The sequence below is a fragment of the Castor canadensis genome, chromosome 16 (assembly GCF_047511655.1).
Source record: "Castor canadensis chromosome 16, mCasCan1.hap1v2, whole genome shotgun sequence".
NCBI classification, from domain to species: domain Eukaryota; kingdom Metazoa; phylum Chordata; class Mammalia; order Rodentia; family Castoridae; genus Castor; species Castor canadensis.
The window spans coordinates 42079629-42107318 of NC_133401.1; the positions used below are offsets into that span (position 1 = coordinate 42079629).

The window sequence follows — 27690 nt, forward strand, 5'->3', positions numbered from 1 at the left end:
TAGATTTAAAGAAACAATGTATCCATTCTATAAAGCCATCACGTTTTCATATTTTTGTACTAATTAATAATTTAATTAATTTTGATATACTGCTACTTGTACATCATGATAAACTTGTGTAGAATACTTGAACACAGAAATGAGCTGATGACTTTGTTTTTGGTGATATCTGGATTTGAATTCAGGGCATTGTGTTTGCTAGGCAGGTGCTCTACCACTTGAGCTTTGCCCTAGTGCTTTTTGGTTTATTTATTTATTTATTTATTTTGGATAGGGTCTCACATTTGGGCCAGCCTTGCCGGGCCTAGCTCCTCCACCTATGCCTCTCTGTAGCTGAGACCACAAGAATACATCACCACATCACCACACCCGGTTTGTTGGTTAAAATGGGAGGGGGGGTCACTAACTTTACACCCAGCCTGGCCTCAAACCACAGTCCTCCCAATCTCCACCTCTTGAGAATCTGGGGTTACAAGCATGAGCCACCACACCTGGATGTTTTTCACTTTTATTTTTTGTAGTGTGGATTTTGAACACAGGGCCTTGTGTATGCTAGGCAAGTGCTCTACTACTGAGCTACACCCCCAGCCAGGATGATGGTAATCTTTTTTTTTTTTGTTTTGTTTTTCTTTATTTGAGACATTACAAGTACTTTAAGTTTCACGGGTATCATGTTTTTAATAGTAGCAATCTCAAAATTGCTGTTTCTCAAATGGCAATGCTCTGGTCTACCACTAGGTGGCACCCACCGATTTCTGCCATAAGCTCCTGTCTGTACCCCACACAGACGGCAAATGAACGGTCCCTGGGCTTGTGCAATCTCACTGGCTCGCATCCAGCGTGGCCAGTCACTGTTGGAGGATGGGCAGAGCTGTGCGCCTCTGCTTGAGCAGGTAAGGGACGCTTTCCCCGGGCGGATCCAGTATCCATCCCCGTAACGGGTGCAGGTAGCCGGTGGGACCCACTGTCACCTACTGCGCCCCTGTACTCTCCACTCTAACTCTCGCTCACGGCAGGATTTCCTAAGTCGTTATGGCATCACAGTATGTGGGGCCCATAGGGAGGCGTTCCAGAAGAGTGTCTTCTGAAGCCTCTTTTTTTTTTTTTCGGTTCCGGGGTTTGAACTCAGGGCCTACACCTTGAGCCACTCCACCAGCGTTTATGCGTTAGGTATTTTCGAGATAGGGACTCGCAAACTATTAGCCTGGGCTGGCTTTGAACCGCTATTCTCCCAATCTCTGCCTCCTGAGTATTTAGGATTACAGGTGTGAGCCACCAGCACCAGCTTCCCTTGACCATTTTAATCCATTTATGTCCGTGTGCCCCTGGTTCCCAGAGGGGAGTGGTTATTATCTTAATGAGCTTGGGAGGGCTGGCAGAGTGGCTCAAGTGGCAGAGCACCTGCATAACAAGTATGAAGCCCTGAGTTCAAACCGCAGTACCACCAAAAGCTATTAATGAGCTTGGGAAACTGCTGCCCCGAACTGCAGAGAAACTTTCTCCTCCCACCCTTGCTTTTAAACTTTTTAAATTCCTGCAAACTAAGAGGCATAGAGTCGACTTCTCCAGGGCCCTTTAATATCAAGACACCAAAGAGTGGCTTCCATCAGTCCCCCAACTTCCAAGAGTGTTGGGTTAGGACCTTCGTTCTGAGCCATCAATGTCTGCTCTGTTCACACCTTTTCTTTTCTTTCTATGAAGCACTGGGGTTTGAACTCAGGGCTTCACATTTGCTAGGCAGGCGCCCTACCACTTGAGCCACTCTGCCAGCCCTCAGCTCGTTTCTTAATAATCATTTAAAGGAATGGAGGTGTGGCTCAACTGGCTGAGTGCTTAGCTAGCAAGCATGAGGCCCTGAGTTCAAAGCCCATACCACAAAAAAAAAAAAAAAAAAAAAGAAAAGAAAAAGTCATTCAAAGATGTCCGTGCTGGTGGGACAGGTCCTTTGAGTGTCTCCCATGCTCCCGGGGGTCGTTCTGTATACTCTGTTGTCCCGGCGTCATTTTCTCTTTGGCAGTGGCTGCAGTTCATACCAGGCATAATTTAATCTCGGCCCAAACTCAGGGTCTTCTCTTCTGCTTTCCTTTCAGCATCTATAGACAACAGGATGGTGCAGTTAGCCTTTTTCTTGTCACTTTGCACCTCCTATGCATCCAGTCAGGTAATTCCTTGGGTGTTAGCTCCATCATTTCTAAAATCCACACTAACCTTTGCCTCCAGTAGCACAGCTGCAGTCCCACACCATGGTGAACCCGTGGCCCTCCAGGAGTCAAAGTTTCATCATCCAATTGCTGATGACAGATAACTCACTTGCAAGCCTGCCTTTCATATTCAAACCAACCAATCCAGAACCCGTACCTCTAACTATCTACATTGGACCACTATATCCCTGCATTAATCATCCAGGGCCAGACACCAGCCTACTAGGGACCTCCCTACATCAAGAGCCTACTGAGACTATTCAATGCAGGCCTGCCTGCTCTGCCTCACCAGTTCCTTCCGGAGGAAACCACAGTAAAGGCTCTTGCCCATATTTCCCTTTCCTCCTCCTGCCCTCTGACCAACCCTGATGCAGCCTATGGGGTCCAGGGTTGCCGTGCCCTGCCTCCTCTTTTGTGTGTGTGTGCAGTGCTGGGGTTTGAACTCAAGGCCTACACCCTGAACCACTCCACCAGCCCTTTTTGGTGTTAGTGTTTTTTCTAGAGAGGGTCTCTCGAACTATTTTGCCCAGGCTGGCTTGGAACCTTGATCCTCCTGATCTCAGCCTCCCGAGTAGCTAGGATTACAGGTGTGAGCTAGCAGCCTGCCTCCTCTTTATAGTGAACTGTGAGCAGAAATGTTGCCCTCCATGGCTGTCATTTTTGTGTCTGTGTTTCTTAGCATACGTGATAAAAACAAATCCCAGGGACCCTTACAACAATCGGCACAGTGAGCATGGTTTGATGGCTGATGGCATGATACAGCCTTAAATTGCTCTTGGCTTATTGAGTTAAATCAGTTATGGGTCCAACAGTGCCCAGTAGCTGGGAAGGCCATACTGCTGTGCTGCTGCTCTGCTGCTCTGTGTGTGGATCCTCATCAGGCGTTGCTATGGATTCCCAGCTTAGAGTGCCGCTTGAAAATCTCAGTAGTGAGCTGGGCACCCGTGGCTCACGCCTATAATCCTAGCTGCTTGGGAGGCTGAGAACAGGAGGATTGGGGTTCAAAGCCAGCAGGGGCAAATAGTTCCTGAAAACCCATCACAAAAAAGGCTGGTGCAGTGGCTTAAGGTGTAGGGCCAGTACCACAAAAAAAAAAAAAAGTGAAACTATTTGGAAAAGACACTGCATCTGGACTGAACATGTATAGATGTTTTTCTTGTGATTATTCCTTCAGTGATACAGTATAACAACTATTTTCATTGCATTTATCAGGTATAAGTTACCTAAAGATGATGTACCAAAGTTTTATGTAAGGGGAGCATCTCATCCCGACTGTTCCCAAACCCTGAGAGGAGAGTGTCAAGAAGTTCCGAGTCACACACTGGGGAATTGAACTCCCAAGACGGACACACTGCATCCAGGTAATTACAATGTATTGAGCTAAAAATACAGATATGATCACACTGGGAGTTTGGCTCCCCCAGGGACCCCATGAAGAATTAAGTTCCCAATGTGGTGAAGTTTCTACTTTGATAGTCGTAACATTTATGGGGCAGAATTCTCTCCATCTGTCAGGGGAGAAGAACCCCTTCCTGCAATGACAGCTCCATGGCTGGCCATCTGCTGAGCAGTAGGAAGTTTGTCTTTGAGGATGTGAAGGTGTGAAGAGAAACCTGAACAATTCAACCGCAGACCGACTATTCCTTACCCAAATGCCAGGGACCACCAGTACCTGGCTCTCAGGTCTTTCCAAATTTTGGAATATTTTCATATGCATGAGGCCTCTCATGGACAGTAACCAAGTCTAAACACAGAATTCATTCATTTGAGGTTCGTGTATACCTTATACACATATCCTTAATAAAAATTTACACATTTTAACAATTGTGTTCATAAAGTTTCATGTGTGCATTTTCCACTGGTGGCATCAGGCTGCCATTCAATACATTCCACTTGTTTTTTTGGCAGCACTGGGGTTTGGACTCAGGGCCTCATGCTTGCTAGGCAGGGGCTCTACCACTTGAGCCACACCTCTAGTCCATTTTGCTCTGGTCACAAACCATTTGCCCTGGCTGCCCTCCAACCCTGATCCTTCTGATTTCAGCCTCCCAAGAAGCTAGGATGACAGGCTTGAGCCACTAGTGCCTGGTTCAGTTTTCCAACTTTATGAGGGTATGAAAGCAGTACATTCTGTAGAAATCACACTTGGGATTTCGAGTTTGGATCTTTTCAGGGCTCCTAGGCAGCAGCAGCAACAAGTCACCAGGGGCAACAATCCCTCCTCTAAGCTGTGATGGTTGGTAAGCTAGGTGTACTCAATGCATTTTTTTAATTTATTTTGGTGGTACTGGGGTAAACTCAGGACCTCATTCCTGCTGGGTAGCATCCACCAATTGAGCCACTCTACAGCCACTTTGTGTTTAGCATTTTCCTTCTTTTAAACTTTTTTATTCTTTTTTTGTTTTATCATTTTTACATTTACTTACATGTATATGCATTGCTTGGGCCACCTCCCCTCACCTTCCCCTTATGTTGAGTATTTCTTTTTTTTAATTATTCATTTATTCATATGTGCATACATTGTTTGGGTCATTTCTCCCCTCCCCCACCCTCCCCCACGCTCTCTCGCCTCCCCCCTCACTTCCAGGTTATGTTGAGTATTTTCGATAAGGTTTCTCAAACCATTTTCATGGACTGGCTTTGAATTGTGATCCTCTTGATCTCTGCCCAAGTAGCTAGGATTACAAGTGTGAGCCACCAGCACCAGCTTGCATTCTCAACATACAGTATTTCCAACCTACAGTGAATTAGGACATAACCTGTCCTAAGTTGGGGAACATCTGTATACCACAAAACACAAAAATGGAAGTCACGGGATACAAAATCCAGAGCAAAGACAGCAGGAAAAGGCAGGGCCTGGTAGTATATGCCTATAATCCCAGCTGTTCCAGAAGCAGAGTTAGGATGATTGCAGTCTGAAGCTGCTCCCTGCAAAAGCACAAAACCCTATCTGAAAAAATAAACTAAAAAGCAACGGGCCTGGGTATGGCTCAAGTGGTAGAGCATTTGCCCTGGGGAAAACAAACAAACAAAAACCCAGGAAAACATGTGACTGCATTTTTTATTTTTTTGTGGTGCTGGGGACCACCACTGAGCCTCACCCTCAGTCCCTGTAACTGCCTATTTTAAAAAATTAATAGAACTTTTGAACCAGAATCCAAAATAACCTCTGTGATTTCCCATTCTATCCTTCCGGGATGGTGTTGAGGCAGGACTGTCCCTGCCCGATGCCAGCAGGATCCTGATCCGAGTCCACAATTCCTGGAGTTTTCCACCAAGCAGTGCTGCCTGAGATCACCAGAGACCATGAGGATGTCAGGCCACAGACAGGCAACCCAAAGTCACCAGGTTTATTGTCACCACCTGCTGACCACACAAGTCATTGCACGCTTTCCCCCTTCCCTGCTTAGCACTTGCTCTCTCCACAAAATCCTGCTCCCTCCTAAATTCCAGGCAGGCACTCTACCGCTTGAGCTGCATTTTTTTCGGGGGGTGGGGGTGGGGTGACAGTACTGGGATTTGAACTCAGGGCCTTGTGCTTGAAATGCAGGCCTCTACCTCACCTCTGGCTCCTCCCTCCTGACTTGTGAACAATTATCCTCTACTAACTCCGTGATTAAAGGTTTGAAACAATAGCTTCTCTCTCTGGTTGAGATTTTCCACGTGTTAGGATCAGCTGTGAGTAAACCAATCCTCAAAGCTATATATCCGCATACACGCCATGGCTGATTTCTCCCCCAGGTCAACACCTGTGCGCAGCAGGCCAGCATGCCCAGGGCCTTGGTGCGCTCCCACCCAGGAACGTGCTTCCTGCCCTGTATTACTGGCTACTACAGCGGCCTCCTTTGCCTCTTTCATACTTCCCAAACTCCCATGGCATCCCTGTATTAAAACCCCTATAAAGGAGATACCTGGAGTGGTATGTGTTTTCCAATTGATCCTACATCAGTCTTTCTCTGCCAGACCCCACCCTCCATGGAGACAGGAAATGCACCTCAGTATCCCCCGCCTAATGGCTGCCTCGCTCATACAAGGAGATTAATAAAGATGTGTTGGATTAATTAGCCTTTGGTCCACAATGGAATGAAAACTGAAGTGTGATAAAATCATGGGAAAGATAAAAGTGCACGTAAACATCACTATTGACAGAAACCAGAAAATGCTGATCATGACTGTTGAAGTTGTCTGTGCTAAGTGTACACACACACACACACACACACACTTTTGTGATACTGGGGTTTGAACTCAGAGCCTCACACTTGCTAGGCAAGCACTCTACCACTTAAGCCACTCCACCAGCCCTGGGACTGGGGCTTGAACTCAGGGCTTCGAGCTTGCAAAGCACGTACTCTTTAACATTTGAGCCACACCTCCAGTCCATTTTGCTCCTGTTATTTTGGAAATAGGGTCTCATGAACTATTTCCCCAGTCTGGCCTCAAACCTCAATCATCCCAAGTAGCCAGGATAACAGACTTGAGCCACTGGTGCCTGCCTATGCAGTTTTTGGTTGAGATGGGGTCTCATGGCCTTGAACCATGATCCTCCAAAGTAGCTAAGATTACAGGCAGGAGCCACTGTGCCCAGCTAAGATTTTTGTCCTTTTTGTTCCCTGTTGTATCCCAGTGATTACAACTGTGAGGCACAGACATGCACAACAGTGTGTGTTTCATATGAGCTGACCCACGTGTCAGAAAAATAACATATGCAGGGGGACAGAGGCAGGGCTGTTTTTAGCTGCAAATAACAGAAAACATGACTCACAGTAGTTTGAACAAATAGGAATTTATTTTTTTTTTTCACAAAAAAACCCCAGTGGTCAGCAGTCTAGGGCTGAGGTGCTGGCTGCCTGTCATTGAGGACTCGCCCTCTGTCAGCTCCATGTGCTCAGTTCCACCCTTGTAGTCACAGGTGGCTTTTGCCACATTCCAGGCAGAGAAATGGGTGGGCAAATGGCCACACTAGCTTTCACTGGGAAACCAAAGCGATCTGAGGCCCTCCCTGCAGACATCCTCTAGCATCCTGCTAGCCATGGGTGCACATGGCCACGGAGCAGAGGGAAGCTGGGAGCCCAGGTGAACGTCCACCTCCAGCCACCAAGGAGGAGGAGAGGTAAGGACATTACTAGGAGTGGTGCTCCAGGGGCCAGGTGAGCAGGTGATAGGGAAGGACATAAATGCTGCTGGGGCAACTGGTTGAACACAGTGGGGAAAGAGAGTCCCTAATGTGCACGCTATATAAAAATTAGTTCCAAGTGAAGTGCCCAATGTCAAAAGCAAAATGTAAACACTTTTAAGAACAATCTTTAGGAAAGACTAGTAAATGACATTCAAATGTAGAATGTGAATCAAATGAGATCACTAGAAAAAAAGCAGTCGGACATGGTAGTGCACACCTGTAATCCCAGCTACTTGTAGGTGGAAGCAGGAAGATGAGGAGTTTGAGACCAGCTCAAGTGGTAGAGCACTCGCCTAGCATGTGTGAGGCTCTGGATTCAATCTCTAGTACTTCAAAAAAGAAAAACAAACCCAAAAATAGCAAGCACACTGGAAGGAATTTCTTTCTACATACAAATAGAGGATTTTTTTTTTTTTTCGAAGTACTGTTGTTTCAGCTTAGGGCCTACACTTTGAGCCACTACACCAGCCCCCCTCTTTTTTTTTTTTTGTGAAGGTTTTTTTGTTTTCAAGATAGGGTCTGGTGAACCATTTGCCCAGGCTGGCTTTGATCCTTCTGATCTGGATTACAGGTGTGCCAGGCAGAGTCAGAGGATTAACATACAAAAAGTATACATCAGTAAGAAAAAGAGGGTCAAAACTGAAGGACCACAAAGGAAGGACAGATGATCAACAAACAAAGATCCTGTGCCTCACTGGTGGAGAAATGTGAGCTAAAGTTTTATGTCCACAAATTGTCAAAAGTTGAACTGTGTCAACATCAAGTGCTAAGGGAGTGGGCAGAGGGGATCCCACCACAGTGGGAAGAGAAAGGACAGCTCACTTTGGAAAGCAATGTGACTCCACCTAGTAAAACTGAAAATGCACACAAGTTACAACCCAGCAATTCTTGTACTTTTTCTTTTTTGGCAGTACAGGGGCTTGAACTCAGGGCTTTGCACTTGCTGGGCAGGTGTCTATGCTTGAGCCACACCTCCAGCCCAATTCTCTTACATCTGTGCATGAAAATACACTCCATGAAGCAGCATTGTGTCTAAGAGCAAAACCTGGAAACCACCTACACGTCCAGGGAAAGCAGAATGGAGAGGCTGGAGTCTCTACCCGACACAGGGTGACAGTGAGGAAGATGCATCTTGAGCTACACGTGACCCAAAGGCTCAGCAGCAATGCTCAGTGGGAAAAGCTGAACACATCCAAGTAGTACTTTACAATATGAAATGTAAAACAATACAATTGTATAATACATTTTAACAAAAAGGCAGATTTAGCAACAGTCACCCCAGCGGGGAGGGAACAAAAGGACCCGAGTGTGTCAGCCATCTTTATTTCCTGAACATGTGCATTTATGTTTACCTTTCCTATGATGAACTGTGTGCAAATGCAGACAACACATATTTAACCTTAACCTTCCAGGAAAGACCTCAGGTGTGAACTCTGCAGCAACTGGCTTCATAGACATAAGCAAGGCTAGGCTGGAACAGAAAGGCACCCACCCAACAGTGAAACAGATCAGCACGATCACTGTCATTCAAATCTGCTATCAAGTCATAAGCCAAACACTTGCTGGCCCAAGCCTGGCCATTCACTAGAACCATCCCAGGGGCCTTAAAGCTACCCCTGCTCCATTCTTACCAAGCCCCAACTTACTAAGCCAGATCTGGAAAATGCAGCAGATGGCTCAAACACTCAGCCAAGGTCAAACACCACACAGTACCAATTTGCCTAATAATTCAGGAATACACAGAAGGCCAAGTTGGAGCCAAAAATTTAAGGTCAAGTAACGGTAAGTGTGGGCCTAGTGATCATGACTGGAGCAGTCATGAAGCTGCAGACTCCAGGCCTCAGCTCTGCAGGTCACAATGGACATGTCCACTTGGACACAGCATAGACACCTCCCCCACGTGACCTAATGCATTTATTTCCAGGCTATCCACATGGGCAAGTACCATGGAGCAAAATGAGTTAATCCACATCACCTGCTCACAAGAATGGCATATAAAAGAGTTCTGAAAAAGAACATGACAACAGGAAGGAGCGCGACTACTGTTAAGGCTTTGTGAACAGGCTCTCAAGCCTGGGAGGGAAACAGGTGAACCCTGCAGTCACATGAGCAACCTCTGGACACCTAACCTGTGGAAAGGGGAGTTGCCAAGCATGCAAAGGAAACAGGGAGGACACAGAGCCGGCTAACAGATCAGAGAAGGGCTTTGGAGAGTGACAGTGAAGGATCAAGGGGAAAATATCTTTAGCCTCGTGGACTTCTGCACTACATGTATTTTTGTAATGAGAACTTATTTAACAGTGTCAACTATAAAAAGCCAGGTTGCAACAGGAAGACAGGTTTACTTTTGCTTGTGAGATGAAAGACCCAGATGTTACTGAACTGTGAGTGGGAAGGAGATGATAAGGAAAAGAGACTAACTTGGCATGGTCCCCAAGGACTGGGGTGAGAGGACCATGGCAGCTGCTGGCTGGTAGTGCTCTGCCTTCAGTGGTTGGCTTTCCTCCAATTCCTGTTACCATCTTTGTCCCCTCAGGCACCCAAGGGGAATACCTCTGCTGACCCCACCAGCCCCTTCCAGATCATCCCAGAGCCTTCCAGAGTTTCTTGTCATTGCAATATGGCCTAGATTTGAGCTGAGGGCTGAGGTCATACCCTCTGCTAGTGCCCCATCCCCCAAACACTACTCGCTGGGTGACACTGGGCAAGTTTTGCTTGACCTCTGAGAACCAAGCTTCCTCACCTAGGAAACAGGACAACCATTACCCCATGCCCGCCCCGACCAGAGCTCTGTTGTAGGTCAGAGAAATGAGGCTGGAACTGTAAAGCAGTGGCCATCTAGTTATGAGAAAGGAAAATCAAGTCCCTTAGGACAAGTCACACGACTGGGGTTACCCATAGTACTTTATTTAGCCCCACCAAACTGCTCCTCCAGCCTCAATCGTGGTTTGCCTTGGGAAGAAGCTGGAGGTACAAAAGACTCAGGTTCCCCAACCCTGTCTGCCACCACACACACCACACACCTCGTAACAAAACCACTGCTCTGGATCCTCAGAAGCCACCCCAGCATGGCCTGGGGGGCCCTCCAGTGTTCAACAGCCACCTGCAGAGCCTCAGCCCAGCCCCAGGCATGGCCCTCCTGCCCCCTCCACACACACTCCTGAGCTGTCACCCCGGGATGGGGACGAGAGCCTCCCGCTGTCTCAAGCTTTAGGATGCTAAGCCTTGGCCCCTGGCCCTGCTGCCTGTTCCTGCTGGGCAAGAAGCAAAATGTATGAAAATACTTTAATCATTTCTTTGAAACGGTTAAGAAATAAGGTTGCCTTGTGTTTTTTACAATCCTGGTTAAAAAAAAAAAAAAAAAGTTCACATTAGCATCTGGGCCCAGCCAAGGCAGCCACTCAGTAGAAACGCTTGTTCCGCTCCTGGCGCTTCTGAAACACCACAGCACCCACCACCGCACAGACGATGATGCCCAGAAGAGCACACAGCAGGAGCAGGAACACCCTCCACCCCGTCAGGGGCCCGCTGCGGAAGTTCCCTGTGGGGTCATCCACGTTGTCTGAGGGAGAAGAAAGAGGTAGGTGACAGGCTTTTGTGCCTCCTGGGCTGTCTTACAGGGTGGGCTGTCTTACAGGGTGGTCTCTCAGGTCCTGACCTCCCACCCTACACTGAACCCCACCCCTTACATGCCAGCCACCCCACTCCTCTGCCTGCCAATGGGTCATGGACCCTGCTACATGCAGGCCATGTCATTCGTGGTATCGCAAAGATCCTGGCCACCCTGAGATCTCCCTTCCAAGGCTGAGGAGAAATGACAGGAAATCACCAGTCACACCAGGCATGAGTAGCTGTACTCAGCCTCTTTCCAAATGGGCCCTCCACTCCACATCATGGAGTCTTCTCAGGTCTCTTTCCACCATGCCTCAGGCCAATCTTGCCTCTCAGCTGTGTGTGTACTGCCATTTGACAGAATGCTGGCCACAAATCAACCTCGGGCACGCCTTTGCTCTGCCCTACACAGAGATGGCAATGGCCACTGGCTGAACCAAGAATCCCTGTTTGCTGGTGCTTTCCCAGCAAGCTGCTCAGTCTCCTGTTCTCACAGTCCCTTCTGACCTGTTCTCTGCCTGTCACTAGACACAGGGCCTGCCTGACCCTTAAGTTTCCAGTGCCCCAGCCATAGCCAGGTACAAAGTAGAAGTTTTGGGAACACCTGCTCAATGGATGAGTAGGTTGATGAGTCTGAAAATGAGTTAATCCCTGCCTCGATGGCCACATGGGGATGCCAGGTGGGGCAAAGAAGATGGTGTTTCTGAAAGCACTGAGCAGCCAGAACGCCTCTGACCAAATGGTGGTCCACAGCAGGATTTGTTTGGACCCAAAACATTTCAAAGCAGTTTGAATCTTAAAACTGAGAAGTCACACTGGATTCTGGCTTTCCTAAAAAGCCAGAAAAACACTGGGCATTGGAACCCAGACTGAGTCCCGCAATGCCCCAGCCCACAGAGCCCCGACTCGGGTCTGCTACACTCATGTCCACTGGCCCACAGGCACAAGTCTATGGTTCTTGGGGTGGAATGAGGTGGAGGTGCCTCACTCCTCCAACCAGAATGTCCACTCTGTGAGGCAGAGTGACAGGTAACTAGTGCTGGGGGAAGAACCTAGCCCTTGGGGTGCTCTAGAAACTAACTTAAATCCTTCCTCTCATTCTTTGCAGCTGAGGAAACCTGAAGGATCAGCCCCTCAGCCAGCATCAGGACTGACCTCCAGGTTGTTCACAGAAGCAGCACGTGTGTGGCAGAGTACCAGGTGTGCTGCTGACAGACTGGCCCTGATGGCTTTTCTGGACATTGCTCCCATGTGTGCTAATTAGCTCAACAGAACTCACACAGCAAGGAGGAAGTCCTCATAAGCAGACTCTTTTCTGCCTCATCCTTTCACTCAACAACTCACAAGAGCTGACCTGACCCAAGCTCCTGGTCTCCATGAGCTTGGGCAGGGCCAGCCAGTACCACTTACTGACCCAAGAGCCCAGACCACAGCCACAACCAGACCAGGAAGGGTAGACGGCCCACATCACTGACCTGAAGCCCAGATGGGGAGGGCCATGTGCACACGTACCTTTGGGTGACTTGAGGAAATTGACACCAGGTTCGATCTTGGTCCAATCGATGTTTTCCTCGTCAGGAGTATGCTCTACCATGAGCTGGAACAGCTTAATGGAGATGATGTCGTGATTGTCTGTAGGACCAAGAACGAGCTTTTACTAGCCCGAGTCAGTCTCAGGGTGCGGCTAAAGTCCTCCCGAAAGAGAAGTTGCTCCCTTGGCCACGAGAGTGGCCAGGTTCCCCACAAGAGGGCGGGCCTGTTTTCTTCCTAGCTACCTCCAGCCCTTACGAAGACAGTATTCCCGGGGCTAGAATGCCTCCAGAACTCAGCAATACAAGACCTGGCTGGTGGGGGGGGCGGTGTTGGGGGGCGGTAGAACGTGTGCTTTGTATGTACAAGGCCCCCCTGGGTTCAATCCCCAGCACTAAAAAAGAAAGAAGAAAGAAGAGCATGAACTTTATGTTCAAAATCATCTGGGGGAAACCTCAGGTCTGCTGCCCTCTTTGATGTGTAGTTTTCTTGTGTAAAATGAGAGTGATGATCTCCAGCCTGAATGGTCACCAGGGCAAGCAGAATGTGGAAGACACACTGCCTGGCAGAGGGTGTGCACTTAGAACAGAACCATGTAAGTGGCAGCAGGACCACTTGAGGGCTCCTCCCAAGGGCAAGCAGCAGCCAGATGGTCCTGTCCTAGAGACCCATGTGCAGGGTAGATAGCAAGTTAGCATCCAGATTAGGGCCGTACCCCAATAGTGAGCGCACCTGAGGAGACTTGGGAAAGGCACTGGCAGGAAAGAACCTCTACCTGGCACTAATGATCCCCATTTTAGAGACTAGGAGCTTAAGGCACAGAAACATACCAACCTGACTCCAGACACAAGCACAGCGAAATGAATGGAATCTAAGGAAAGGCCTTGCTTAAAAGAGGGGGACTCTCTGTAGCCAAGAGAAGTGTGTTTAGAGCAAGGATCTGGCAGTCAAGTTAGGCAGAGAAGCGGCATCTAACAACCACGCAGAAGAGACCACTCCCTACCCAAGAGTTCATCAGTGACGGCCTGGAGGATGTCTGGCATGGTGCCTGGCACACAGAGCCCTCGGACTAACGGCTCTTGTAACCATCTCCACTGCTCTTCACAGGGCACCAAAGAGTCTTGGAGAGCATTTACCTACCACGGTTTGGGATCTGTTTCTATTAAGAACCTTCTGCAGGCTGGTGGAGTGGCTCAAGTGGCAGAGCGCCCGCCTAGTGAGCATGAGGCCCTGAGTTCAAACCCTAGTACCATTACCAAAAAAACAAAAAAACAAAAACCCTGTAGCTGAGTGGTTCACACCTGTAATCCCAGCACTCCAAGGCTGAAGTAGGGGGATCAAGTTTGAACCAAGCCTGGGTGACACAGCAATACCTGATCTCAAAAAGAATCTTCTGGGCTAACAGAAAGGCTCAAGTGGTACATATAGTGCCTGCCTAGCAAGTGTGAGGCCCTGAGTTCAAACCCTGGTACCACATACACATACACATGAAGAACCTTCTGCAAACATATGTGGACATACTGTCAGGTGAAATTCCAGATAACCCAAGGGTACAAGAAAGAAGAAGGGATATGATACATCATGGATGATGTAAGACTGGCCATGAGTTGGTAATTACTGAAGCTGAGTGATGGGAGCTGGGAGCTTATTAGACCATTTTCTCCACTTCAGGATATATAATTGAAACTTCTGCATTAAAAACTTTAAAGCAAAACCCCTAACAGCTGGGCACCAGTGGCTCGCACCTATAATCCTAGCTACTCAGGAGGCAGTGATCAGGAGGATCGCAGTTCAAAGCCAGTAGGCAAATAGATCTGCAAGACCCTATCTTGAAAAAACCCTTCACAAAAAAAGGCTCAAGATGCAGGCCCTGAGTTCAAGCCCCAATAATGCCAAAAAACACCCCAAACAATGAACATTCTGGGACTAAGTAGACCCACACATTTCTCTGGTGGGCAGCAGGTTATAGGCCCTGGAAAAGTTGATCCTGAGGATAAACAAGCTCTGTCAGGTAATCCCCATCATGTCTCAGTTCCAGTCCTGGTGCCTTCTATGGCACCAGCAAGGCCCACACAGGCCAGAAGCCCCCCAGTGCTTAGTGTGCACCCACCTTGGGCCAAACAAGACAGAGTGCTGACTCAATGCAGCTTATAATTTTCTGTGTATATGGGGGGTGGTGGGGACAACACAGGTAATAAAGTGAATTGTATGGCTGACTCAAAGACAGTAAGTGCTATGAAAAAAAATAAAGCTAGGAAAGGTGAGGGAGTGTGCTGGGGACTGGAGGAGGGGAGCAATTTTAAATGAGGGAACCAGGGAAACCTCTCCCCGCACACTGAGAAGGTGACACTTGGACAAGGCTCTAAGGAGATGAGGGCCAGACAAGTAGAAAAGTCAGCAGCAGGAAGACACTGGTGTGTCTGAAGAAGAGCTGGAAGCCATCATAAGTGCTTCCACTACATTTTGTGTCTTTTCAGAGGCACAAGAATCAAGGACTTTGGTAACAGATTGAGCCTTAGGCACACCAACATTTACAGATGATGGGGAAAAAAAACGAAGACAGTAAGTGTGCAAACCATAAGGCTGGGCTATGTTGAAAGCTCCCAACAGACCAGGGAAGACTCAGGCTAACAAACTGGCCAACTCGCTCAGCCCCCATACTCACCAGACAGGTCACCAGTGCCCGCAGAGGCTCCAAAGTAGTAGCCAGTGGGGAGGCGCACTCCTGTGATGTCAATGCAATTCTTCCACTCATTCTTGTCCTCCAAGTCAGTCATCACCTGTGGCAGGCCAGCACATCAAGCACAACCTCAGATTCTAGTCAGCTGCTTCTCTAGGCCTCTGCAGAACCAGCACAGGCTCAATTGGCCTCCCCACAGCATGCCTACTCACCGTCAGGCGGCCCCGTGAGTATCGCACAGCCAGGAAGGTGTCGTGGTCCCGGTTGCGGAAGTCAGCCGTGCAGCCTGCCAGCTCCGTCCAGCGCCCATCCTTGCTATGGTCGTAGGACAGGGAGCCATTGTTCACCATCACGGAGATGTACGGGAACACGCGCTGGGACCAAGACACTGGTTACTCCATGACCAGCCCAGCCTGTGGGAGGAAGTGGGGGCACCCACCCCCCCCCAGTCCCTGGAGGGTGCTTTTATGCCAGGACCAGGGAGAAGTCCCAGTGCCCGCCCTCTAGCCAACTGCTCAGACCTTGCTCTCCTGCTGCACAGGAGAGAGCAGGGCCCTACCTCAGTAGTCTCATCGTTGGGGTACGTGTCCAGGAAGATGGCTAAGCCATGGAAATTGTCTTTGCTTCCAAACACAGGCCCTGGAATTGTAAGAAGATGCTCTCACAATGGCTAAACTGGAGCTGTCCTTTGGTAATGTGCCATTCACCCAGGAGAGAGGGGAATCCTGAAGAATGAAGCTGAGGTGGGGAGCTATGAGGGCCTCAGGGGTGCAACAGAGGGGACTCAAGTTTGAAGCCTGAATTGTGGGGGGCCAGCTACCAGCTCATGTGCTGTGAGGCCAGTGTCAGGTGTCAAAGGGGACACCCAGTCTAGGAAAAGTGGATGGAGCAACAGGAAGGACTTCTTTAAACCAGAAGCAATAAATTTTCTGTAAAGGGCCACAGGTGAGACTGGGCATGGTGGCTCATGCCTGTAATCTCAACTGCTTAGAAAGCAGCAACTGGGAGGACTGCAGTTTAAGGCCAGACTGGGCAAAAAGTTAGTGAGACTATATCTCAACAAACAAGCCAGGCATGGAGGTCCATGCCCATTAATCCCAAGTAGGTACAAGGATTGCTGTCCCCGGCTGGTCCCAGGCAAAAGCCTGAAAAATAAGCTAAAGCAAAAAAGGGCTGGGGCATGTCTCAAGTGGTAGAGCGCTTGCCTAGCAAGCGTAAGCCCTGAGTTCAAACCCTCAGAGGGGCCACAGATGAAACTTTTTTTTTTTGGTGGTACTGAGGTTTGAACTCAGGACTTCACACTTGCAAAGCTGACATTCTACAACTTGAGGCACAGATTGTCTTCATGCTTTAGCATGAAATAACCCTTCAGAATGGCAGAATGGTCAAAACCAGGCCACGTATTGAGTGCAAGAGCCAGCTGCTCCTCTTCCCCTACTTGGCCTCCTCTAGAACCTGGCTCGTTCCCGAGTGCAGGGCTCGGTCTACAACAGCAGCAGCCTCCTACCAGGACAGCACAGGGGGAAGATCTCTGCCCACAGAAGCTGAGAACAAACCCTTTGTCCTTCCTACCCACCTTTGTGGTTGACCAGCAGCCATGCTGGTGCCTACCTCACCCTCTGGGGCAGTAGGGCCCACCTGAGCAAGCCCCTCCCCACCTGGCATAAGGCGGTCCCGGGTGTACCACAAGGCGATGCCATCTCCATGGAGATTCTTCTTCCCTGTGCCGTGGACTTTGAAGTGGACGTGCATCTCCCAGTCCTTGAGAAAGCAAGGCTGGAGGGGGAACAGAAAAGGCTGCTCAGAACTTCCCAGGGCCTCTAGGCAAGCTGAGGTGACCCTGCCACAGACCCCATCCCACTAAGACTGGGCACTCACTTCTTGACACAGGGCCAGGCAGCAAGTTTGTAAGTGCCACTGATCTTAGACTCCCAGGTGAGGAGGGGGAGGCCACACAGAGTCTCAAGGCTGCCTAAGGTCTAGCCTCTGTCCCCCCCCAGGCCTGTTCTCACACGCTCCTCGATAGCAGGCAAACCCTTGAACCTGTTTTATCTCCATCCACCCGGCTCCTTCCTTGGAATCTTGTGGAAGAGTTATTATCCCTACTTCAGTCACGTATTTTAAATAAAAGAAAACAAATTAAAAGGCAAAACAGTCCACAGCAGATAAAAGGATTTTTTTGGGGGGGGCAATACTATGATTTGAACTCAGGACCTATACCTTGAGCAACTCCACCAGTCCTTTTTTGTGATGGTTTTTTTTTTTTTTTTTTGAGATAGGGTTTGAAGCCAGGGCTGGCTTCAAACTGCGATCCTCCTGATCTGCCTCCTGAGTAGCTAGGATTATAGGCATAAGCCACCAGTGCCCAGCAAAGGATGGTCTTTATTCACACCAAAACTTCTGCTCCATCTCCCATACTTCTCATGGCCTTCAGGCCTTTAACGTAAATTGCACCAACTCCTTTCTGCTCTGCCACTGGCATGAGGCACTGGCACCCAGCCTGCCTCCTCTTCTGAACAACCATCCAAAGTGAGGAAAATCAGGCCAAGCTAGCACTAGCCAGAACTCATACCCAGGCCTGGCTGACTGCAAAACCCAACTCCTGGTCAGAACACCTCAGGCAAACTCAGCCCAGCATCTTGTCTGGGGGTTGTCAGAGAGGTGCTGCAGGCTACCCTGAGAGAAGCAGATTCTCCAGACAGCCATGGACAGCAGGTGCAGACCTAGCACTGCCTATGGCAAGAGGAAAGGCCCAGCTTTACCAACCATGAAAGCTTCCCCTTACTGACCAGGAAGCTGCTCTGAACACTAAGGTACCAACACACACTTCAATAAGAATCACTTTGTGGAAGTGACAGATGGGTGTGTGAGCAAGTGATTAAAGACCCATCAGAAGCCAGTGTGTGTTAACATGAAAAAAAAAAAAGCCAGTGTGGTGGTGCACTTCTATAATCCCAGCACTCAGGAGGCTGATACAGGAGGAGCATGAGTTTGAGGCCATTCTGGGCTACACAGCAAAACACTGTCTCAAAAAACAAAAAGGACTCATCAGAAAGGCAAACAGATATTAAGAGAAGAAAAACTGCAAATAGTATCAATGCTACGGTCCCTTTTGAGGGGAAAGAAAATGTAATGAAGCAAAAAAGCAAAGGAAACTGAACCAGTAGGGTTGACAGATAACTGAGAGGGAACTGTGAGGAGTGTGTACTTTCTGGGTTTGGATCTGTACAGTTGCTACCCTGACTGCTACCTAGTTGACCTAATCTTGTTTTTCTTTGAGGGACAGGACGCCTGCAGGCCAGCTCCTCTTCAGGTGGGCTGGCCAGAACTGGATGGATCTAAGATGGCAGCCAAAGTGCCCACAGACTTTATTATGATCTCCCCACCATGCTGAACGACACACCTCAGTGCCATGACAGTCAGAAACTGCCAGGGCTGCAACTGAAAGAGACCATGTAAGGAGTGGAAAGAGGGAGAGTCTGAATGGGAAAACCTCTGCCCAATTCCAGGACAGTCGTCACTATCCCTCCCCTTCATTAGCCTACCCCTCTCCCTCAGTTCTTTTACTGTATCTAGAACCTCCCAGCCCTCCAGGGTTGAAAAGTTGACTCACCAGTTACTGGTTTCACAATTCTAAGATGGAAGAAAGATTAAATTTCAGATCCTTTTGAACATATTATCTTTGTAACTAAGAAAAACTCAAAAAATTTCAAAAAAACACTATACTCCTCAAGTGGTAGAGGTCCTGCCTAGCAAGCATGGGGCCCTGAGTTCAAACCCCATACAGCCTGGCCCCTAAGAACACAAGCTTGCTAGCTAGCAAGGACCTGCAGTGCAGGACAGTTCACAAGAAGTGAAAAGTCCCTGGAGCTTTCCCAGTTCTGGACAGTTCACTGATATGGCACATTTACAAATTCTGAAGGCGCAATGAAGAGGTGATGAGAAGCAGCTCTCGAGCACAGCAAGACAAGGAATCCAAGCCCACAGCCTGCTGACAGCAACAGAGGCCTTGCTGTGAATTAGGTTCCCAGCTACTCATGAGGCAGAGGCAGGAGGACTGCAAGTCTGAGGCCAGCCCTGGCAAAGTTATCGAGACCCTATCTCAAAAACAGTAAAAACAAAAGGACTAGGGCGGGGGTAGGGGGGTGGCTCAAGTGGTAGAACGCTTGTCTAGAATTCGGAAGGCCCTGAGTTCAATCTTCAGGACTGAAAAAAAAAGCAAGTGTGCACTAAGAAGACCCTCCCAGGAACTCAGCACAGTTCTGAGTCCTCTCCATCTCTGAAAATAGACAAATGACTTGGTCAGGCCTCTTTGTTTTTCCTACAAACTATATAAACACAGTGATATCTGGCACACATCACAGAAAGCCAGGTACACAGGGAGACAAGATATGAATTAAAAGGGAAAGAAAAAGAAGTTGACAGGAACTCCAGGTGCTCCCTTTTTCTTTTCTTTCTATTTTTTTCCTTTTTTGGATACTGGACTTTGTTTTCTTGGTGGGACTAGAGTTTGAATTCAGCACTTCACTTTTTCAGGCTCTACCACTTGAGCCATGCCTCTAGTATGTATTTTGGAGATGGGGGTGTCTCACGAACTATTTGCCCTGGCTGGCCTCAAACCATGATCTTCCCAATCTTAGCTTTCCAAGTAGTTAGGATTACAGGTGTGACCCACCAGTAGCCTGGCTTTGGACTTTGGATATTCTTTTTTTTTTTTTGGGTGGTACTGGACTTTGAACTCAGGGCTTCACACCTGCAGGTGCTCTACTACTTGAACCACTCTGCCAGTCCTGGATATTGGACTTTTAAATAATTAGTTTACTACATCCAAAGACATGAAAGACAATATTGGAAATTTTGGCAGGTAACTGAAATTTTTTTAGCTTACACTAAAAACATTCCAGAGCTAAACATTATTATGATAATACAATGTTTAAAACCCCACTCCCACCAAAACAAACAAACAAAAAAAAAGAAATGAAGTAAATGAGTTAAAGTGTCTAGGATCCTGGCACTGTCCAGGAAGAGAGTAAAGTCACACATTGTTCTTAAGACTTTTGTGAAACATTGATGCACTGTGTCCCTCCAGTGCTGGGCCTCTGGCTTGCTAGGCAGGCACTCTGCTCCTATGCTACATGGAGTTTGTTTTGCTTCTAGTACTGAGGTTTGAGGGGCTTGTGCTTGCTAGGCAGGGACCTGAGACACACCTCCAGTCCATTTTTCCTCTGGTTATTTTAGAGACAGGGTCTACTTTTTTGCCCAGGCTGGCCTAGACAGGATCTCCTATTTTATGCTTCCAGCTATAGCTGTGATGATAGGTGCCCAGTTTTTAATGGTCGAGATGGGGTTTTGCAAACTTTTTTGCCTGGACTGGCCTCAAATTGTGGTCCTCCCAATCTCAGCCTCTCAAGTAGTTAGGATTATAGGTGTGAGCCCAGCTCCTTGGATTTTTAAGACAGGGACTCTCTATGTAGCCCAAGCTGGCCTGAAGCTCACCATCTGTCTCCCATTCCCCTGAGATTATAGGCACGTATCGCTGTGCACAGCTGCCTACTTACTAATTTATTTGTTTGGGGTTTTTTTTGAGTCAGGTTCTCACTATATAGCCCAGGCTGGCCTTGAACTCATGATTCTCTTTCTTCAGTCTCCAAAGTGGTAGGATTACAGGTGTATACCAACACACCTGGCTGGATGCATTATTTTAAACTCTAGAGTAGGCCAGGCGCCAGTAGCTCATGCCTGTAATCCTAGCTACTCAGCAGGCAGAGATCAGGAGGATCAAGGTTCAAAGCCAGGCCAAGCAAATAGTTCAGCAAGATCCTATCTTGAAAACCCATCACAAAAATAGGGCTGGTGGAGTGGCTCAAGGTGAAGGCCCTGAGTTCAAGCCCCAGTACCACACAAAAAAAAAAAAAAAAAGAAAAGAAAATCTCTAGAGTAGTCATAAAAGAGCATACAACTTTCAGGTTAATAGAAGAGAATTCTATTTTGGGCTCTTTCAGGCTATTCTATTTCAGACTAATAGAGTAAGAACCCCAAAGAAGTGAAGATCAGAGGGAAAAATGAACTGAGAACAGGTAACATAAATAGAAAGTAAACAGTAAGAAAGTAGATTAAACCCAAAAGTATCAGTGATTTTATTAAATATAAATAAATGTTAAGAAAAAACTTTAGGACACCTAGGATCTTTGTATTATCTCTTATACCTGCATGTGAATCTACAATTATGTCAAAATAAAAAGTTAAAACTAAAAAGTAAGTAAAGGATCAAAGACCTAAACTTAAAAGCTAAACTATAAAACTCTTACAAAATAACATAAGAAAAATCATTATGACCTTAGATTTAAGCAAGTTTCTTGACTATGACACCAAAAACAGACACAAATCCACACAAAAAGGCAAACAGGACTTCGTCAAAATTAAAATCTTTTGTACATCAAAGAACAACATATTAAGAGAGGGAAAAGACAGCCCAGAAGGGAAGAAAATATTTGCAAGTCATATATCTGATAAAGGATTCATATCAAGAATATATAAGCACTCCTAAAACTCAACAAAATAACAATTCAAAAATAGGTAAAGGACTTGAATAGAGAGTTCTCTAAAGAAAATATCCAAATGGTCAGTGAGCATATGAAAAGAACCATCACTGGGGAACTGCAAACCAAACACTATGACACAGTGCTTCACATTATAAAGATGGCTGTTACTAAAACAAACCAGAAAACAACAAATGCTGGTAAGAAGAAAGGAGAACCCTTGTACATTGCTGGTGGGAATGTGAAAAATGCTTTGGCAGTCTTCAAAAGTTAAACATAGAATTACCATATATCCTACTAATTCTACTTCCTATGTGTAAACCCCAAAAAAACTGAAGAACTGAATAGAAGAACTCAAATACTTAAACACCAATGTTTATAGCAGCACTATTCACAATAGCCAAAAGGAGGAAACAACCCAAGTGTCCATCAACAGATGAATGGATTCGCAAAATATGGTGCACCACCCCCACAGAAATAGTCAGCAGGCCAGGCAGGTGGCTCACACCTGTAATCCTATCTACTCAGCAGGCAGAGATCAGGAGGATCACAGTTTGAGGCCAGCTGGGGCAAATAGTTGGTGAAACCCTATCCTGAAAATACCCAACACAAAAAAGAGCTGATGGAGTGGCTCAAGTGGTAGAGCACCTGCTTAGCTAAGTGCAAGACCCTACGTTCAAAGTCCAGTACTGAAAAAAAAAAAAAAAGTACTGATAGTGCTAAAATATGGAGGAACCTTGAAGATATTATGCTGCATGAAATAAACCAGACACAAGAGGATAAATACTGTATGGCTCTGCTTATAAAAATACCTAAATAGACAAACTTAGATAGACAGGAAGTAAAGCAGTGATTAATAGGTGCTATAGGGACAGGAAGATGGGCAGTTAGTGTTTAAAGGTTACAAGTTATAGTTGGAGGTGGACAGTGGTGCTGGCTGTCCATCAGTGCAAATGTACTTAATATGCCACTGAAAAGTGGACTTCAAAAAGGCTGGACTGGCCAGGTGCTGATGGCTCACACCTGTAATCCCAGCTACTCAGGAAGCAGGTATCAGGAGGATCACAGTTCAAATCCAGTCTGGGCAAATAGTTCAACAGACTCTGTCTTGAAAAAACCCTTCCCAGAAAAGGGCTGGTGGAGTGGCTCAAGATGAAGGCCCTAAGTTCAAGCCTCAGTGCTGCAAAAAAATAAATAAATAAAAAGAAATGGGAAAACAAAGCAAAAGGACAGAAAAAGTTTATTATATAAATGGTAACCAAAAGCAACCCTGCATATATAAATAAATGAATAAAAAAATATGGAAAAAAAAAGCCTGTATAACTATAGTAATAACAAACTTTAAAAAAAGAACTCTTAATGACAAAAGATCCCATTTATCTGAAGATTCAAACCTAAGCTTTTGTATGTACCTAATTTAGTCTCAAAATATAAAAACAGAAACTGACAGAACTCCAAAGATGCAGACAAATGCACACACAGCAATGCTAGCATACCTCCCTTAGTAAATGATAAAAACAAACAGAAAAAAACATCAAGGATGCAGATCTGACCTCAGTCAGCAAATCTGACTTAAAGGACTGTAAAAGCACACTATAGTCCACAAGGAGAAAACCCCCATTCTTTGCAAGCACACCCAGAATACTGCCCCCAAATTGGACCACTTGCGGGACCATCCCAGATCTTAAAGAGACTGTCCAGTGACTGAAATCTTTGAACATGATACAATTAAACTGAAGATTAATAATAAAAAATTTAACAGATTACCAGAATAGCTCCATATATTTGAAATTTTAAAAATGTGTCTCTCACATAATGTAAAAATCAGCCCAGTAAGGTGGAGTGCTTGCCTAGCAAGCATGAGGACCTGAGTTCAAACCCCAAAAGCGCAAAAAAAAAAAAAAAAAAAAAGCCCAGAATCCAGATTTCAAATGGTCTCTGTGATATTCAGGAGTTTTCTCACTTGGGGATGATGCACCAGGAGAGACCCCAGGTTGGTGCAAGATGTGCCTTGAAGCAAAAGGACAACCAAGAAAGGGAGCAGAGAAGGAAAACCTATGCTTCCATCCCAATTTGGAAGGAGGTTGGTTTCAGGAAAGAGCACAAAAGGAAATGAAGGACCTAGAAACCAAATCCTACAAGACTACCTAGGCCTTAGGAAAGCTTCATGTACACAGAATAAAGACTGCACATTAGCATATAGGAATATGATACAAACAACATAAAGCCTCTGAAAGATCTGAAATAGGCACCGGTGGCTCACAACTGTAATCCTAACTACTCAGGAGGCAGAGATCAGGAGGATCGAGGTTCAAAACTACCCAGGGAAATAGTTTGCAAGACCCTATCTTGACAAATATCCAAACCAAAAAGGGCTGGAGGACTGACTCAGGCAGTAGAGCACCTGCCTAGCAAGCGTGAGGCCCTTAGTTCAACCCTAGTACCACCAAAAAAAATAAAATAAAAAAGTTTTGAAGCAGATGAAGTATGGGTTGGAGCTCATTTGGGGGGCAAAGTTCTCAACCCTGGTTGTACAGCAGTCCAGGTACAGCTGCACCTGGAGAGCTCAGAAATCTTGATTCCTTGGCCCTATTCTGAGACAACAAAACCAGATTCACCTGGCAGGACAGATAATTTTCACTGTTAGGTGATTTCCATGTCTTTTTTTTTCATGTAACAAAATGGAAGGCAGATGAAATCAATCAGCCAATTAACCACCAATGATTCTGACAGCCTGGCACAGTGGCATGTGCCTGTAGCCCCTGGATAGCTTCTTCAGCCTTTTCCTGTGTCCTTTGCTCCAGTCATCAGTCATCAGGCACTTGAAGTCCCCTCTTAGCCACATCACAGTTCACAGGCATTAGGTGCTCAGGGAGTGTTTGCTAATTCAGTGCTTCTAGCAGATGGAGTGAGTGAAGGAGACAAAGAGAAAAGTGCAGAAAGCATTTCAGCTCCATGAAGGGAGAGGTGGTTTTTGACAAATACTGAACAGAAAAATCTAAGAGTTTCAACCAATTTCTTTCAAGAAGCATAGGAAACACTCCAAACATTTACAGAATATCACAGGCCTAATAGGAAGATTTTGAAGCTAAAAAGAGATGTGGGGAAAGGAAGACACTCTGAAAATTTGATAGAGGCAAGTACAAAATGCTCTCAGTCTTGTGTTATCACCAAGCTACTGACAATGCCAGTTGGCCAGTTGCCAACCACCTACAAACTTTTTTTTTTTTTTTTTTTGGTAGGACTGGGGTTGAACTCAGGGCATTTTTGCTGACAAAGCAGGAATAATTTGAATGTGTCTATTCCTTGTGGCTAAACCCAATTTCTAACAGTTCTAGCAATATTTGTAACTTGAAAAAAAAATTATTTCAACTTAATACTATGGTGAACTTATTTCTATGAAAAGCATAAGGTCACACTATCATCTAAAAAATATCCAAACTGGGCATGCACCTCAGGATACTTTCCTGAATGCATGAGCCTCTGGGTTCAATCCCCAACACAGAAAGAAAATGAAGGGGAGGAAGGGAGGAAGGTGGAAGGGAAGGGAAGGAAGCAGGGAGGGAGGAAGAAAGGAAGGAAGGGAGGGAAGGAAGGAGGAAGGAAGGAAGGCTGCATCTGAATGCTCCAAGACAAAATAATGGGACAGACTGTGATTTGGGGGGAGATATGGTGGTTAACGAAGTACTCTCTGAGTGGGTGGCACTTGAACTGAGACTTAACAGATGAAAAGGAACCAAGCAGGCATGAAAAACCAGGAGGTAGTGTCCCAGACAGAGGGAACAACAAGTGCAAAGGTCCTGAGGCAAGAAGGCAGCCACAGAGGCTTAAAGAAAACTAACAGACAGAAAGACTAGAGATGCCAGGGGCCAGACTGTGAAGACATAATACACAATTATACCTTCACAGGAGACTGTAGGCTCTGAGGATCAGAGCGAAAGCTAAAAAAAGTAAGTAACCTCAGATGCCCCTAACAGCAGTGTGGAGGCACAGGACAGGAAGAGAAGAGGTATTGAGGGCACAGGCAGATGAGGCAACACAAGGACAGGGTGGGCTCCCAGAACTAAGTGAGAAAGTCAACCAGAAGGGCCAAGAAAGCAGAATGATAGAGAAAACAAGGACACTGGCCAACTGCGTAGGCTGTGGGAAGGGTGGAGTCAGGCAGGCTAGGGCATAAGCAGGTTCCTTTCCAAGCTGTGACCTAGCCCAAAATCATTCCCTTTCACTGCTTTCAGAGCCTCATACTTGCTAGGCAGAAACTCCTACCACTTGAGCCACTCCGCCAGCTAAGACTGAGCAACAGTTAAGCTTGACCATTGCTCACATATGACATACCAATGACATGCTGACCTCTAGGGCAAATGTCATAGAAACAAAAACTGCCGCTAAGTCCAGACCCTCCATACCACTGACGACAAGACCTTCAGCCAAGCACTGGGGAAGGGGACTAAGCCTGCAAGTATGTCAAAGGGGTTCTTCCACTGTCTAAAGGAAGGGGGTCAAGTGCATCAAGTGAATTTCTAGGAGTGAAGAACAGACAGATCAGTTTAACTACTGCTTATTACCTCCACATAAAGTCATGAAAGCATCTATTTCAAAGAGCCTGTTTGAGAATTAAATCCATTAAGGCAAGGCAAAATCACTATCTAACACAGAAAATACCCAATAAAGATCTAATTCCTTTCATTCTTCCCACTATTAAGGGGGTTCATGCCAGACAGTCTGAGAACTCTACTATCTCTTTCTGTCTATGTGACTCTGGGTAAGGCACTTTCAACTTTGAGCCTTAGTTTCTTCATTAGTAAAACTGAAACATCACTTACCTCTCATGGCTTTTTAAGAAATTAAATGAGAAAAGTGCAAAGTGTCAAGCACAGCTGCTGACACATAGTAACTAGTCAATATCCATGACCTCTTATTAGGGGTTAGTGTGACCACGATGGAAAAGGAGCAGGACAGGGAGGAGCAAGTCTATAATGCAAGCTCAGGTCCTGGCCGCTGGAGAGGGCGGGAGTACTGAACGAAATGCCCAGCCTCTTGGGAACCACTTACCTGGTGGTTCCAAATAGAGCCTTCTTTGCTGCGCTCGTCAGGGGTCAGACGCACATACTGGCTGGTGAGCATGGTGCTGCCCTGGAAGTCCCAGAGAGGCATGGAGCTGGAACCGACTCCTGTGGGCAGAGTGACGGGCATCGACAGGTGCCTTAACAGGTCATGCCAAGTGGCCTTGCCAGAGGCTGGAAACCCACAGCGTTGCTATGCTCAAGAGAAAGGCATGACCTCCCCCAACCTAGCCCAGCCTCACCCTTCATCCTTTCCCGCCCCAGGCCTCACCTTGGTAGGGTTTGATGAGCGAATGCTCTCGTTTCAGGTGTTCACTGTTGCCGTCAGTTATATCCGCAGCCACCAGCCCCAGCAACAGAATTAGATGGAGAAGTGTAGCGGGGCCAGGGCCGGGGCCAGGAAGCCCAGGCCTCCCTGGGCACCGCTGGCCCCAGCCCCAACGCCAAAACCAGCCCTCCGCCGCCATTCTCCCCTTCTCTTGGCCACTTCCGCCCTTGGACTTCCGCCTTCCGGGTGTCCTAGCTAATGGCCTCCGGCAGGAAGCCCTCTAATTCTAGTGTCACCGGGGAGTTAAAAAGCAAAACCTCACAGCCAGGGTGGGCGCCAGGTTTACTGGCTGGACAGCCCCTTATCCTAGTCGAGTGCTTTTCCATCACCTTGGAGGTCACTAGGTACCTGCGACAGGTTTCAGCAATGAGTTGTTACTGGGGCGACAAGAACTGCAGCCAATCACGGAGCAGCACGTTAGGCTTGTGAGCCAATGAGGAGCCCAGGAAGGATTTGGGCGCCGGCGGGCTGAGAAAACGTCGTCTTCGAAGCAGGGCATGCTGGAACTTGAAGTTTTGGGGGGCTTGTTGTGTTTTCTTTTTTCTTTTTCATTTTTTCTTT

The 27690-nt window shown here is 47.0% G+C and overlaps 1 protein-coding gene and 1 long non-coding RNA gene across 3 annotated transcripts; one reads left to right on the top strand and one right to left on the bottom strand.

The window, feature by feature from the left end:
• Positions 1-647: 647 nt before the first annotated feature.
• LOC141418216 (uncharacterized) lies at positions 648-5674 on the top strand. The gene is made up of 3 exons (XR_012442894.1): positions 648-893; positions 3414-3562; positions 5414-5674. It is a non-coding gene; the product is annotated as an uncharacterized lncRNA (long non-coding RNA).
• Positions 1557-27451, bottom strand: Lman2 (lectin, mannose binding 2). 2 transcript variants are annotated; one of them, XM_074058748.1, is made up of 8 exons: positions 27073-27451; positions 26791-26909; positions 16858-16975; positions 15759-15838; positions 15412-15573; positions 15185-15299; positions 12502-12621; positions 1557-2093 (listed from the first exon to the last, which is right to left on the bottom strand). In XM_074058748.1, exons 1-8 carry the CDS (start codon positions 27266-27268, stop codon positions 2044-2046), a joined length of 960 nt encoding a protein of 319 aa, XP_073914849.1. In that variant the 5' UTR covers positions 27269-27451; the 3' UTR covers positions 1557-2043. The 2 variants fall into 2 exon arrangements, with proteins under 2 accessions (XP_073914849.1, XP_020018363.1); XM_020162774.2 differs by lacking the exon at positions 1557-2093 and adding an exon at positions 6969-10939 and having other exon boundaries at positions 27073-27448.
• Between the last annotated feature and the right edge of the window lie 239 nt (positions 27452-27690).

Coding starts and splice junctions, on each gene's coding strand:
- Lman2 (XM_020162774.2), bottom strand. CDS start 27,268: ATGGCGGCGGAGGGCTGGTTTTGGCGTTGGGGCTGGGGCCAGCGGTGC. Junction 15,574..15,758: donor CCAACGATGAGACTACTGAG/GTAGGGCCCTGC, acceptor TCTTGGTCCCAG/CGCGTGTTCCCGTACATCTC. Junction 12,622..15,184: donor GGGCACTGGTGACCTGTCTG/GTGAGTATGGGG, acceptor TTGGTCCTACAG/ACAATCACGACATCATCTCC.